Raw genomic sequence first — 15,195 nt, forward strand, 5'->3', positions numbered from 1 at the left:
ACTAACTGTAATTTAACCTACTAATTTTTTTTGAGACACATTTTTAACTTAACCTAATAATGGCAGTTTACTATGAAAAGTTACCTTGAACAGTCAGAGACTGTTTTAGGAGTTTTCCAGAATTTATACCTTTCGAACAATGCCCTTTTTATATGCATGATTTTTTTTTTTTATTCTGGCCTTAGAGTAAATTGGAAATTTTGAAAAAATGTACATTTTTCAATGTGACAGTGAGAAATAATGTGTATCCGTATGCATTAAGATTTTTTCATTTCTTTGAAAATGGCCAGATTTAGAAATAGTATATATAACTTGTCTAAGGCAAAATAAATTGTAATCCCTGTCATCTCTATTTAAGTTTTACCACAAGGTAATCAAAATATAATATTTGCTTCTAGTTACATATGAATTTGGGTTTTGAAAAAGGAATAAAGAATGTGCTCCTTTTAGAAGACAGAATAAACAGCCACATAAACTTACTATACAGAAGAGTATGAGTAATTTGTATGTTTAAAATTTGGTTCGAGAAACTATCTTTCCACCTCCATGAATATATTAAATGACAGAAAAATTTCAAATTTATTAATTCCTGAGACTCAGTACAGACTGAAAAAAAAAAAAAACACTTGTTTTGCACATGAAGTTGATAAAAGTATTTTTACTATCTCATATCAATAGGTACATCAACATATGGATCATATTTCACTTATAGTCAATTAGGTGGCCAGGATTCATAAAACCACATCCCTCCAGCTCCAACATCCCTAGGCTTTCCACATTTGAATACTTTTTCTCATGTGGCTTTTGAGTCACATGCACCTTGACAATCTGAGTGCCTCAAGACTTTTTGAGTTTGAAATGTCAGCTAGGCAAAGTGACAGTTTGACTAACAAGACACATGCTAGAGTGTGGGTTTCAATGGATAATTCTGTGTGTTTGAAGTAGCTTAATTTTAGTGCAGTTGATACTAGATCTCTAGTTAATTAAAGACTTTAAGAGTCCTAAGAGGAAATTGTACAGGAATCTTAGGATTTCCTTTCACGGGGCATTTACCCTGAACATGGCATCGACTTAGCTTTGGAGCATTGCTCCTTGGGATTTTACTTTGGACAGAACTAAATGCTCTAAACTCTCCTAAAGGTCTTCAGCCATTTATCACCCTCTGCCTCATGTCTCCCAGGAGTTCTTCCAAAGTGGTTTCAATGGCTTTAAACACAGCCAACACTAAAGGGTGGATTACTGAACACATTGTTTCTCTTCCTTACCCTTCCACAGCTAATGAGCCCTTCAGTCCCATTCCCTCATTCCTAGCCTTACAATACTTTTCATGTAATTTGCCTTCTTTTAATTTCTGTTACTACTACTTAATACAGACCTTTGCCAATTTTTCTTTCATTTTTATTTCTTTCTTTTTATATCTGATAAGCTGCCAAGTAGATTCTATTTGTCTACCAAAATGATCCTTCGAAAAGATCAAATATTATTTGCCTTTCCATGCTTAAAATCTTTAATGCCCAAAACAATGCTTCTCAATATTTGTTTTGTACTCTGGCCCACGTGATACATGGTTTTCAGAAGAAAGAAACATCCTTGGGAGCATCTAGGCTTATGAACATGTCCCAGTACGCTATAGCTTTAAGTACATCCCATTCTTGCCCACTCGAGAAAGTATATTGCCATCCAACTGAGTGACAGTATCATATAAGCAATGTAGGAATTACATAGGATAGAAAAAGTCAAACTTTGGTTCTTCAGAGTTAAACATTTTCAATGCATATGCCATAACATATTCCTGTGACTCAGAATAGATGACTCATGGGATTCACTTCAAATATTTTAACAGAGTATACAACATTCTTCATGACCTGATTCTTTACTCCCTGGATAGTTTCATATTTTATTTTCTCTCTCCTGAGCCCCTCTGTTCCCACACCGTGACTCACAGTCACACACTCCAGCTAAAAGGAACTTCTGTGTCATTGTTCATTGTGTTCCATCCGTGTGAATATTTCCTCCCCAACTCCCATCTCTTGATTTCACCTTATGATCATGGCGAACATCTATACAAGATGTTATCTTTCAAGCTTTGGATCCAGAGTCATCTTGTACATGGAGCCATTCATGATGCCTGTAGTAGAACTGTCCACTCCCATCCTGGTGCCCTCTCTTTTATCCTGGGCATGGAACTGTAGCACGCGCTACTAGAGCATCAATTGCACTTCAGCAGAAATTTTCCATTTCTAATTCTACTGGCTTTCTGAGAATAACGGTCCTATTAGCAAGGCTTCCTCAGTTTTCTTGAGAGTAAACCTGAATGTGAGTGGCTGTGCAAATATGGAAATAGAACTGTTCTTGCAAGTAAATGAAGAAGAATTTGGATCTTCAGGAAATAATTTGGGAAGATACCTAACAAGGAACAAGAATGGAAAATGAGGCAAAATTCCTCTCTGTGACCTCCCCTTATTAGTAACAACTTTTCATTAACATTTGTTAAAAGGTTGTTATAAGTTATTTTTTTAAATAGAAGTTGGGGAAAAGAATGAGTTATTTGGGTTCATCTGGGTGAAAAAAAAAATAACATGCTGACAAAGTCTCTCTTCGGTTTAAACTTTAGTTAGTCAAACTTTAGTTGGGCACCTTTGAATCCTGTTCCCAACTAGACATCTACACTTGGGGGTCTCTGTTAGTCTTGGCGTCACTCAATTGTAATGAGAATCTTGCTAAGTCGGTTTAAAGAAAATGTCCCAACTGTGATATCTGATGAACCTCAATGTCTGATCAAATTCCTCATCCCCCAAGTGATGGCTGGTCACTCTGGCCTGCCTTCAGCAAGATTCCTGTTAGGTATGTTAAACCAGAATCAACCTTCTACTTTTGATGCATAATCTCAGTAATTTTTCATTCCAGACTGCCTCCCTTGAATATAAATCCCCACTTATCCATGATATATTTGGAATTGAGCTCAGTTCTATTCAATTACTGAAGTCTCTTTTCCCCTATTGCAATAGTTCCTAAATGAAGTCGGGTTTTTTGTTTTTGTTTTTGTTTTTGTTTTTGTTTGTTTTTTTTTTTTTTTTAACCATTTTAACTGCTACTCAGCTCTGGTTTCTTCAACAATGCACAGCTATAGAGCTCACACAGGGAAAGAATCAAGGCAGCATAAGATGCTAGGAGTCCGAAGAAATCTGGGAAGGCTTTGGACTCCACATTGCATACTCAGGGTATTTGAGCAATCTTATGTGTGGAACCCCATAAAAACCTACATGGTTTCCTGCTTATTCTAGACCGTAAGCTCTCAAGACCATAGATTTTGTGCAGTGTAATTTTATTAATAGTACTGTATTTGATTTGAAATAATTTCTGATTTCGCCTTTTCAAAGTTTTCAATAGACTGGAAGAATTTTGATTACACAAATTCCTTCACAAAATTAAGTTGAAATGAAGCTAAGTATGTGATATGATTTGAATATGTGTCCCCTCCAAATCTCCTGTTGCAATGTGTCTCCAGTGTTGGAGGTGGGGCCTAATGGGAGGCGTTGGGGTCACAGGGGCAGATCCCTCATGGCTTGATGCTGTCCTCACAACCTCTTTTCCTTATAAATTACTCAGTCTCAGGTATTTCTTTAAAGCAATGTAAGAATGGCCTAATACAATATGATATATTGACCTCAGTTCTAGGGATTGCCTCAGTAGTTGTAATTCACACAAGTGGAATTTAGTTCTATAGTACATAGTATTATATTGGGCTTAAAATGTATGTGCAAATTTCAAGGTAAATTACTTTCTAGACAATCCAGTAAGAGGTAACTATTTTTTGATCACCTGATCTCAGTCAGAAACTTCCTCTCCATCCTCTTATTACCCTTATATTTCTAATGAGATTAGGAGGTTTAGAAACAATATCAAAACACCACGGATCTGAAGAGACTTCAATGGATATGGATTTGAGAGAATGAGTCTCATTCACAGAAGGTCAAAATGGAGGATTAAAACGCTGAAAAACTGGCCTGGCACGGTGGCTCATGCTGGTAATCCCAGCACTTTGGGAGGCGAGGTGGGTGGATCCAAGGTCAGGAGCTCAAGACATGCCCGGCCAAGACGGTGAAACCCCATCTCTACGAAAAATACCAAAAGTAGCAGGGCGTGGTGGTGGGCGCCTGTAGTCCCAGCTACTCGGGAGGCTGAGGCAGAGAACTGCTTGAACCCGGGAGGTGGAGGTTGCAGTGAGTGGAGATTGCACCACTGCACTCCAGCCTGGGAGACAGAGCAAGACTCCTTCTCAGAAAAACAAAAACAAAACAAACAAAAAAGCTGAAATACTAAAGGGAATGTTTCCCTGTGAAAAGAACATGTTCAATGAAAAAAAATTGAGGGTATATGGGAAATAAATATTTTTAGTGTATACTATAACATATGAAAACATGATTTTTAATATTCTAAAACAATGAAACTTGAATCTTTGTTGAATAAGAACAGACTACTCTCAATTTTTAACTCTAAGCATTTAATTATTTGATAATGCTTTTAATCAAATTTTTGAGATTAACTGATATTATTAAAAGAGAATTAAACTATTCACGTTGAAAGTTATGTGCATTTTGATTAAAATTGTAGCCCACACTTATTGTAATTTTATAGAATTTAACTTTCCTAGATTCAAATAACTAAATGTCATGTTACTTTTTGAAGAAGGTTAAATGGCTAACATGTGTAATATAGTTTTCCTGTTGTAAATTAAATGCATATACACAATGGATTCAAGGAAGATGATACATTGTATCACAAAAGCCTAACAAAATTCCATGGAATTTGAAGAAAAATGACTAATCTTCAAGTGAAAAATAGAAAACAGTTAATGTCTTGTTAGAATGTGTGTGTGTGGTTTTTTTTGGTGTGTGTAAAAGACATGTGTTTACTCAAAGAATGTAAACAATGAAGAAAACTACAAACAATTTTAAAAACCCTCAGTATTACTACTCAGAATTAAAAATTATAAGCATCAAATGAAAACATGATTAGGAGAGTAAACATTTTTAAAAGATAAAATGGCTTTTTAAAAACTTTTATATTAAAGAAACAGAAATACACTGAATGAAGTGCCAAAAACTTAGGCAGACAGCTAAATGATATTTTCCTTATGGGCCAAAGTAGCTGTGTCCTAGATCTGGATATAAAGCAAGAAATACCTTTTACTAAACGCAATTTGGGATAAATACTACTTAGATTAAATGAAAAAAAATCTAATGAAGTGATATTGAAAAAAGGTACTGATTTGTAACAAATCCACCATAAGCACTATTAGTACTGACATTTTAAAGTGTCACTTTCAGGTTAAGAGAAGAGATAAAAACATTAAGTCATTATATTTTATAAACAATTTTTCAATTTTAGATGGATTCAAATACAAACATTATGTAAAAGATGAGGATATTGATACTTTCACATTGCTTCCTAATTTCCCTCTTCTCCTTGTTAATATTTTAGGTAGTTTATTAACATTATGATGTCATCAAAATTTATTACGTGTACATTCTGTACCATTATCAAAATGACCACAATTGTCCAACAATATTCCAATAAATTTCTAGAAATATATTAATAAAGTTAAGTCTTATAACCAGTTATTTACCCAGGCTTTTTTGTTCCTGAAGTGTTAATATTTTCTTAAATGAATTTTGCCAACAAGTATTTTTCCCCCAAGATGTGCTTATGAGTGATGTTTTACTTGAGGTGAAAATTTGACGCTTGATTAGATTGCAACAGGTGGAAAGACATTGCTTGGAAATTTTATATTTCTAGGAAACCAGCTTTAAATAAAAATTATTTAACAAGTTTTCACATCTGGTAATATTTCTAGGTTCGAGGCTTCCTATTTTGACTTTTTTCCAATGAGTTTCACATTTATGAAGTTCATAATATATTTCAATGTTCCAGTAAAACCCCGTCTCCATTAGTGTTTTCTGGTCACCAAACTTATAAATAATCTCTCATGAGTTGCTATAATAGCTGCCATTTACAGAGTGTTAAGTATTGCAAAGCTCTATTTCTCGGTATTGTATTTCATCCTTAAAGCTACCCTATGCTATTACAGCTATATTATTCCCCATTTTGTAAATGAAAAAAGTGAGACACAGCAAAGGTAAGGAACTTACTGTGGCAATACAGCTACCGAGTGGCAAAGAAGAGGCTTGAATCCGAATTTATCTGGTGCTGAGCCAAAAAACTTAAAATCCTCTCCTAATTTCTTGTACCAGTTCATCTGGTGTGTATATACTTATTTTCCAGTGCTATCTTATCACGGAAATAATTTGTTTGGGGGACGCAACCAAATTTCATGCGCCCCATAATTAGAAATCATGCTTTGTGCAGTACTTTCTATTTCTCAAAGTTCAAGGCCTCGCACTTTGGCTGGGCTTGTAACTAATCAATTGTTTGCCGTGTATAACAATATTTCAAAATATCTCATATATTAACCAAAGAGATACATATTAATATGGTTCTAAACTTTTTGAAACATATACAGCTGAACTGCAAAGCTCAGTCTAAGCTATTAAATCCAGGTACCTATAAATCATGTAGCATAAACATGGTCCCATTGTATGGTGGCTGCTTTGGAAGAACTCAGAACTCAATTGAAAATCAACAATTCTGTGATTCTATGACAATTGCTTGCTTCGCTCCACCTGTATATGAGAAGGTGTGCTAAATGCAAATCAGCCTTATGAGTCAAGGACATCTGCAATCATTTTGGTAATTCCTAGTTTGCTATCATGGCCTATTTCCAATTATGTGGATGTGTAATGTACATTTTTCTGACTCCTCTTAACGAGGTTATCTCTATGAGGTTCCACCTCATTTCCTGAGATAGTTTTATGGGCTGACACTATTAGTTCCTTTTTCACTATGTCATATTATTTCCAGCCTTATTTCCTCATCACAAATCGAAATAGTAGTAAATGCTTAGAACTAAGAAGAGAACAAGACTTATGAGATAGAATCTTACACATTGTGGGAGAAAAGTATGTATCAAGGGACACTAAATAAAAATCATGTAGTTAATGAGTAAATATAAAAACAAGCACAGATATGAAATATTTTCAGCTAGTTTTTATCATCTTTGATTATTTGCACAAATATTGTTCTCTGTTAGCCAGACACTTTAGAATTAGTTATAAATTAATACAAAAATGCAGAAAAACATGATTAATAATTTTTGCTTCTTGATATTCTTTCTTTCTCCAAGTAAAACATAGGATATACCATGAAGGTGTTTTTACACATTTCAGCAACATTTGCAGAATTGTTTTCTTCTTGGTTAAAAAAATATATATACACATACATTTTTTAAAAGCAAATCTCTAAAAGTCTGCTTCCCCATCATGAAATGTCTCTGAAGGAGAAATCCTCTAGAGTACAGATTATATTTTCTAAGGAGAGTACACCCTTTTTGAGCAAAATACCAGTCAGGTTCTCTATAGTTTGGGTACCAACTCCCCATTCGTTACTAGAGCTCATTACAGAAGACAGAACACTACTAGTGCCATTGTAGAATCCCTACTGCTCCGAGAGAGCAATCAGATTACAGTCACTTCTCAGGTTGTTCTGAAGAACTTTTCAGGAGCTGAGAGCACAGCATAAATCAAAGTGAGTGAGAACCTGCAGAGTGACAATAGCTTCCTCCCTGAAATAGAAAATCCATGGCTGGGACATGGCTGGAACTGCTGGGACACTGATCATCACACAATATTCACCATACTCATTTCAGCTGAAAGAGGAAATGCTTATGTGTATATCTAATCTTTTGAAAGCTCATTTCTTTGCTATCCCACGCTAATTAGGCCAAGAGCCCATTGTTTCCCCCCTTGTTTCTTTAGAGTTTTACAACAGTCCTCAATCCTTTCACACAGCAGGTCCTCTAGTAATGTCATTTTGATCCACATTATTTGGTTATAAATTGATGAGGGGGAAAAAAGAATCCCCGGCAGTGACAGTGTGGAGTTTGCATGTTTTCTTTATGTCTGTGTGGGTTTTCTCCGAGTGCCCCTGTATTCTCCCACATTCCACTGATGTGCACATTAGGTTCATCCGCTTGTCCCCATGGTCCCAGTGTCAGTAAGTGAGTGAGTGAGTGAGTGAATTAGTGAGTATTGTCTGAATGCACGCTGTGGTGGACAGGCATCCCGGCCAAGTCAGTTGCCGCCTTGTGCCTGAGCTGCTGGGATAGGCTCTGGGGCCACCCGTAATCCTGAACTGGAATAAGTTGGTAAACACTTATCTTGTTTTTACTAATCTTTCTTCAATGTATGTATAGCTCACATTTATTTCAATTTTGATATTGGAAGTCTTTGGTCTGTTTAGAACTTCGGTGATGTTTTTGTGATGAGAGATGTAGGAACGTAACTGTTGCGTGTATCAATTAGCCTGTGGGTAAAACTGATTTTGTTATACATTGTTTTCCTTAAAGGTGCAGATTCCAAGAACCTATCCACGACATTAGGTGAGGACTCACCGTACAATGGCAGAGCTCTACATGGGAGATTCAGTACCTATTCACAAAGAGTTGGTATATGCAGCTGGTAATACAAAGAGTGTTATAAGAAACAATTAAGTGATGTGATGTGTTCCTGCCAAAGATTAGACAAATTACAGCATATATTTATGTATTTAATCTTAAGGTTGTATTTTTAAAGGGAATTATTTTGGAGAACACACACTTTTTCCAATTGTTCAAATATCACTTTGGGATAAGTATTTCAGAATTGCTTTCAGAGATATTTGAATACTTCTTCTTATTAGTATTTTTGAGACAGGATTTTGTTCTGTTGCCCAGGCTGGAGTGCAGTGGTGCAATCATGGCTCACTGCATCCTCAACCAACCAGGCTCAAGTGATCTTCCCACCTCAGCCTCCTGAGTAGCTGGGACCACACGTGCCTGGCTGAGTACTTACTATTTTATGATGGATTTGATGTTTACAATTAGCCAAGGCTAAGACTAATGAGATACAGAGTAGTAAAGCTGTTAATAACACCACAGTGTGTGTGTGTGTGTGTCTCTGTGTGTAAAATTTGCTGATGATATTAGTGAAACTGGAGGAAATTTATAAAATTAAATGGAGAAATAATTGCTAGTAAATTTCATAGTATTTCATCACTTAGTGACTTTGATGAATCAAACTTCATTGTTAGGTCACAAAGAACATGGATTTAAAAAATGAGTGGATTTGGCTCAAACACATCCCCACTTCTGGAAAAAAGTTTGCCTTACTGAGCTCTGGTTGGTAGTCATCCTATATGAAAAATGACACCAGTTTATAATACCACCTTTATTCCATAATTGGATGTGTTTCTTAGTTATTAAAACACATTGCATATTAATTGGATTTCTTCCATAATAATAAATAAAATATGAAAAGTTAAAATGGTGCCTTTTTGCCTCTCTGATTCAGTAGCTTACTGAAAGTTCTAGTTATATTTTGGGGGGTGGGGAGATACCTGGAGATGCTCATTCTTTTATTTATTTATTTTATTTTGTTATTCTGGCTATAGAGGATGCCATAATAAACACCATACTTCTGTTATTCTTGAAGTAAATGGTCACCGGCCCATTACTGGCTCATGCAAAACAAAATTGGCTCAAAGGAATACTCCACATATAATTTACACAAAGATGCATAGATTCAGAAGAAGACAAATGGAATATAGTGATTTTGTCTAAAATCTCCAAGCTGGTCACATCTGTAGGCTCAGTCTTTGGGTTTTACTCGTGCTTGTCAATAGACTGTTTAATAGTGAATTCTTAGGTTCAAAAGTCAAATTATTTTTTTTCTGCACATGTTTTATCTATATGGATTATATTCCACCCAAAATTTGAGACCTAGCTCACACTCAAACTATATTATGTGAAGTCTTTACAGATTTTACCAAGTATTATTATTATTCTCTTTGCATCTCTATTACACATGGCCTTCCTTTTTTTTTTTTTTTTTTTTGCATTTGTCTTTGTCTCTAAATTTAAAACTTCTGGAGGGCAGGTACCTTTCTTTTTTTGCTTTTCAAAGCATCTAGGGCAGTGCCTTACATGTAATGTGAGCTCAGAGAATGTTCATAAAGTATAAAAAAATCCAGGTACCACAGTGACATCTTCTGTTTACCTGGTGGTTTTAAAAATTCATTATTCATATAAGCAGGCTATGCTCTAGGCATCTACACCTGCATTTCCTTGGTAATCACCTCAGCAGTCTTGTGAGACTGATAATATTAATCTTATTTCACACACGAGAAGACTATGAGGCTGAGTAAGTTGTTTAAAGCCACACAGGTATTGACTCATGAAGCCAACATTCAAATCCAAATTTAACTTCGCGGTTAGTGCCCTTCCCATTATAGCTGTAATTTGTGTAAAATAAAATAACATATGCTATTAAGACTTTTTTTTCACTTATGTGAATAAAAACATTTCCATTTTCAAAGGACCCTACAAGTAAACACAAAATTCTAAAAGGATGAGCTCTTATTTTTATGTCAGTTCAAAAAGAAAGAAGAAAGAGGGGAGTGTGTGTGTGTGTGTGTGCGTGTGTGTGTGTCTGTGTGTGTATTGTAGGGAGGGATGGAAAGACGGTAAGACACTCAAAAAGAAATTCCCATTGTCTGCCTTGCTGAAATTTTTTACGAACAGAATGTCTAATATTTGATTTTAAGTTATTTGCACAACCACTGTGTAAACCCATCTGTGGTCATGAACTTTCAACAGAGGTTAGTTGGAATACATTTTAGTTGGTGGTATTTTGGGGGAGTGAAGCTATCAGGGTTTTCCCCATGATAGCGTTATTCAGCATCAAGAGGAAATCAGCCTAAATGCCCACCAGTGATAGACTGGATAAATAAAATGAGGTATAGAGGCTGGGCGTGGTGACTCATGTCTGAAATCCCAGCACTTTGGGAATCTGAGGCGGGTAGATTGCTTGAGCCCAGGAGTTCCAGACCAGCCTAAGCAGGCAACATGGCAAAACACTATCTCTACACAAAATTAGCTGGGCATGGTAGTATATGCTTGTGGTCCCAGTTACTTGGGAGGCTGAGATGGGAGGATTGCTTGAGCCCTGGAGGTGGAGATTGTGGTGAGCTGAGATTGTATCATTGCACTCCAGCCTAGGCTACAAAGTAAGACCCTGTCTCAAAAAAAAAAAAAAAAAAAGGAAATGTGGTACATGTATACCATGGAATACTATGCAGCCATAAAAACAAACGAGACCATGTCCTCTGCAGGCACATGGTTGGAGCCTGAGGCCATTATCCTTAGCAAATTAACACAGGAACAGAAAACCAAATATCAGATGTTCTCACTTATAAGTGGAAGCTAAATGATAAGAACACATGGGCACATAGAGGGGGAACAGCACACACTGGATCTTTTCAGAGGGTGGATTTTGGGAGGAGGGAGATGATCAGGAAAAATAACTATTAGGTACAACAAACTTTCATGACACAAGTTTACCAATGTAACAAACCCTGCACTTAGATCCATGAAATTAAAATAAGTTTAAATCATTGCTAAAAAAAAAAAAAAAAAAAAAAAAAAAAAAAAGAGGAGCAGTATGCATGTGTTTGCTGGATGGTCCTTAAACTAATTAGTCAAATAACATGAAAACATAGAGCTTCAAATGAGTAAGATAATTGTTAATCTTTATTTCCTGTGTTCTTCTAGCCTCAGGAAAATATCTTTAGGGAGACAGTCACTGGAATAGAAATTCTGAGAACCTGATTTAAATCTTAAAGCTTACTTCAGCTTCTAGCAGTGTTATGATTGTAAAGAAAGTATGAATATATTATCTAATCAATCTAAAATTTAATGAACTGATGGATAGTTCATTAGCACTAGTACAGTCAGTGATATTAAAACAGGCTTAGTAATATTATTTTTTCAAATTTTATGCCAAAGTATTATGACCAAAAATCTTAAATTCTTTCCCTCATTTTTGTACCACTTAGTTTGGTGTGTGTACACCTTATTGCAGTACTTTCAAATCACTGAAATAATTTGTTTGGGGGACAAAGCTCATTTTATACCCCCATAATTAGGAATTATGCTTTGTGCAGTACTTTCTATTTCTCACAGTTCAAGGCCTAACACTTTGGCTGGGATTATAACTAATCAATTGTTTGCAGTGTATAACAATATTTCAAAAATCTATTAACCAAAGATAAACATATTAATATAGTTCTAAACTTTTCGAAACAGATACAGTTGAATTGCAAAGCTCAGTGCAAGCTGTTAAATCCAGGTACCTATAAACCACGTAGCATAAACATGGTCCCATTGTATGGTGACTGCTTTAGAAAAACTCAGAACTCAATTGAAAATTAAAAATTCTGTGATTCTATGACAATTGATTGCTTCACTCTACCTGTATATGAGAGGGTGCGCTAAATGAAAATCAGCCTTATGAGTCATGGACATCTGCAATCGTTTGGATAATTCCTGGTGTGCTATCACAGCCAATTGCCAAGAAATTTGCTACATGACCAAATTTATGATAAATCAGTTGCCATACAGTCATTACAATTAAGTAGGTAGATGTCTGGAGTTAAAAAAGAGATAGAGGGGAACTGATTTCACTCACCCATCCTCTTACAATTAAGATCTAAGAGTATCTTCAACTAACATGCTTTTACTATTTTAAAAAACAATTTTCTAGGAAGATGTCATTGAAAATTACTTCAATAGAAGACTACTAAACTTAAAAGAGAGAGTATCATATGGCTAGTTACTATTCAAGGCTCAAGATATCCTATCTCCAATCCCTGAACCCTATCAATGTTGCCTTGTATGGAAAAAGGGAATTTGCAGATGTGTTTAATTAAGATTCTTGAGATTATCCTGGATTATCTGGGTGGGCCATAAATACCTTTCCAAATGTCTTGTCATAAGAGGGAGGCAGAGGAAGATTTGACTATAGAAGAAGGCAGCATGATAATGAAAGCAAGATGCTGTGTTACCAGATTTGAAGATGAAGGAAGGAAACACAGCCCAAGGAATGTAGATGACCTTTAGAAGCTAGAAAAGTCAAGGACGCTGTTTCTTCCCTAGAGTCTCCAGAAGGAATCATCTCTGCTGCTACCTTAACTTTAGCTCAGTGAAATTGATTTCAAAATTTATGACCTCTAGATCTGTAAGTGAATAAATCTGTTATTTCAAGCCATTAAGTTTGTGCTGATTTGTTATAGTAGCAACAGGGAACTAATACATTTACTTTGAAAGCCAAGTATCTTATATGTCCACCAATCCTAAACTCTTATGCCACAAATTTGCCCAATCCTCATCGAGCCCTCTCAATTCCCATCAAAAGATTTTTAGGCCGGGCACAGTGGCTCATGCAGATCACGAGGTCAGGAGTTCAAGATCAGCCTGACCAACATGGTGAAATCCCATCTCTACTAAAAATACAAAAAATTAGCCAGGTGTGCTGGCAGGTGCCTATAATCCCAGCTACTTGGGAGGCTGAGGCAGGAGAATCACTTGAACCTGGGAGGCGGAGGTGGCAGTGAGCCAAGACCACACCACTGCACTCCAGCCTGGGTGACAGAGTGAGACTGTCTATAAAAAAATATATATATATATACACACACACACACACACACACACACACACACACACACCCCCGGAAGATAGCAGAGCAATGAAAGAAAAAACAAGAATAAATAAAACATAAATTTAAGTAATGAAAGAATCACATCCTTAAATTAAAAGAGATTACCTCATGTTGGAGAATGTTAATGAAAAAAAAAACAAGATTAACATTTGAAACATAATATTTAGACCTATTTAGGTTATTTACAAAAGAAATAACCAAACTGCCATTAGCATTCTCTTCTGCAAAATTAAATATGAGAAGGCATTTGATCAGCATTCCCAGAATCCAGAGGGAAAGGTTTCAAACTGAAATGAAAGTTGAATAAATGTAAAAAAGTAAAGGGAAGAAAAGTAGTTCAATATCACGAATAATAGTATTCATAGTAAGTAAGTGTTCAAAAGTCATAGTCAACACACTGAGTTTTCAATATATATCAAGAATAGTGCTAAATAATTTATATTACCCTGCGCTATGGTTTGAATGTGGTGTCTTTTCCAATATCTACAATAAAACCTAATTACCAAGTTGATGGAATCAGAAGATGGAGCCTCTGGGAGGTGATGAGGCCATAACGGCTCTGTCCTCATGAATGGGATTATGTACTTTCATACAAGGGCTTGATAAAACGAGTTCCTCCACCTTCTGTTACTTGAGAACACAGCATTTTTCCTTTAGAGAGGACACACGTTCAAGGCACCATTGTGGAAGCAGAGACTGGGCTCTCACCAGACCAAGGGAGATGAAAGCGGAGACTGGGCTCTCCCCAGACCAAGGGAGATGAAAGCGGAGACTGGGCTCTCCCCAGACCAAGGGAGATGAAAGCGGAGACTGGGCTCTCACCAGACCAAGGGAGATGAAAGCAGAGACTGGGCTCTCCCCAGACCAAGGGAGATGAAAGCAGAGACTGGGCTCTCCCCAGACCAAGGGAGATGAAAGCAGAGACTGGGCTCTCCCCAGACCAAGGGAGATGAAAGCAGAGACTGGGCTCTCCCCAGACCAAGGGAGATGAAAGCAGAGACTGGGCTCTCCCCAGATCAAGTGAGATGAAAGCAGAGACTGGGCTCTCACCAGACCAAGTGAGAGCGGGTGGATCCTGAACTTTCCAGCCTCCAGAACTGTGAGAAAATAAATTCCTACTCTTTATAAATTACACAGTTTTAAATATTGTGTTATAGCAGCAGACAATGAACTAAGACAGCATATTTCACTCTCAGGCATTAAGCCATCAAATATACAAGCAAATGGGATTGGTCCTATTACTAAAATTGAAGAAATAGATTTAGAGAGACTGATTTCTTTCTTTTTTTCGATGGAGTCTCCCTCTGTCGCCCAGGCTGGACTACAGTGGCATGATCTTGGCTCACTGCAACCTTCGCCTCCCAAATTAAAGCGATTCTCCTGCTTCAGACTCCTGACTCGCTGGGACTACTGGCATGTAGCACCACACCTGGCTATTTTTTTTTTTTTTGGATTTTTGGTAGAGATGGAATTTCACCATGTTGGTGAGGCTGATCTCAAACTCCTGACCTCAAATTATCTGCCCACCCTGGCTTCGCAAAATGCT

General features: G+C 36.6%; 1 protein-coding gene across 2 annotated transcripts in view; it reads right to left on the reverse strand.

Moving 5' to 3' along the window:
- The window catches only part of ANXA10 (annexin A10), a 77,922-nt gene extending 63,516 nt beyond the window's left edge, over positions 1 to 14,406 (reverse strand). Inside the window, exon 1 of one of the 2 annotated variants that reach the window (XM_050789910.1) lies at positions 14,153 to 14,406. In XM_050789910.1, the coding sequence (XP_050645867.1) occupies positions 14,153 to 14,218 (66 nt within the window). In that variant the 5' untranslated portion in view covers positions 14,219 to 14,406. Of the gene's footprint in view, positions 1 to 6,152; positions 6,372 to 14,152 lie in introns of those variants that run through there. The other variant, XM_050789911.1, reaches the window with a different exon arrangement.
- Between the last annotated feature and the right edge of the window lie 789 nt (positions 14,407 to 15,195).

Source organism: Macaca thibetana, chromosome 5, assembly GCF_024542745.1.
Source record: "Macaca thibetana thibetana isolate TM-01 chromosome 5, ASM2454274v1, whole genome shotgun sequence".
Lineage (NCBI taxonomy): Eukaryota > Metazoa > Chordata > Mammalia > Primates > Cercopithecidae > Macaca > Macaca thibetana.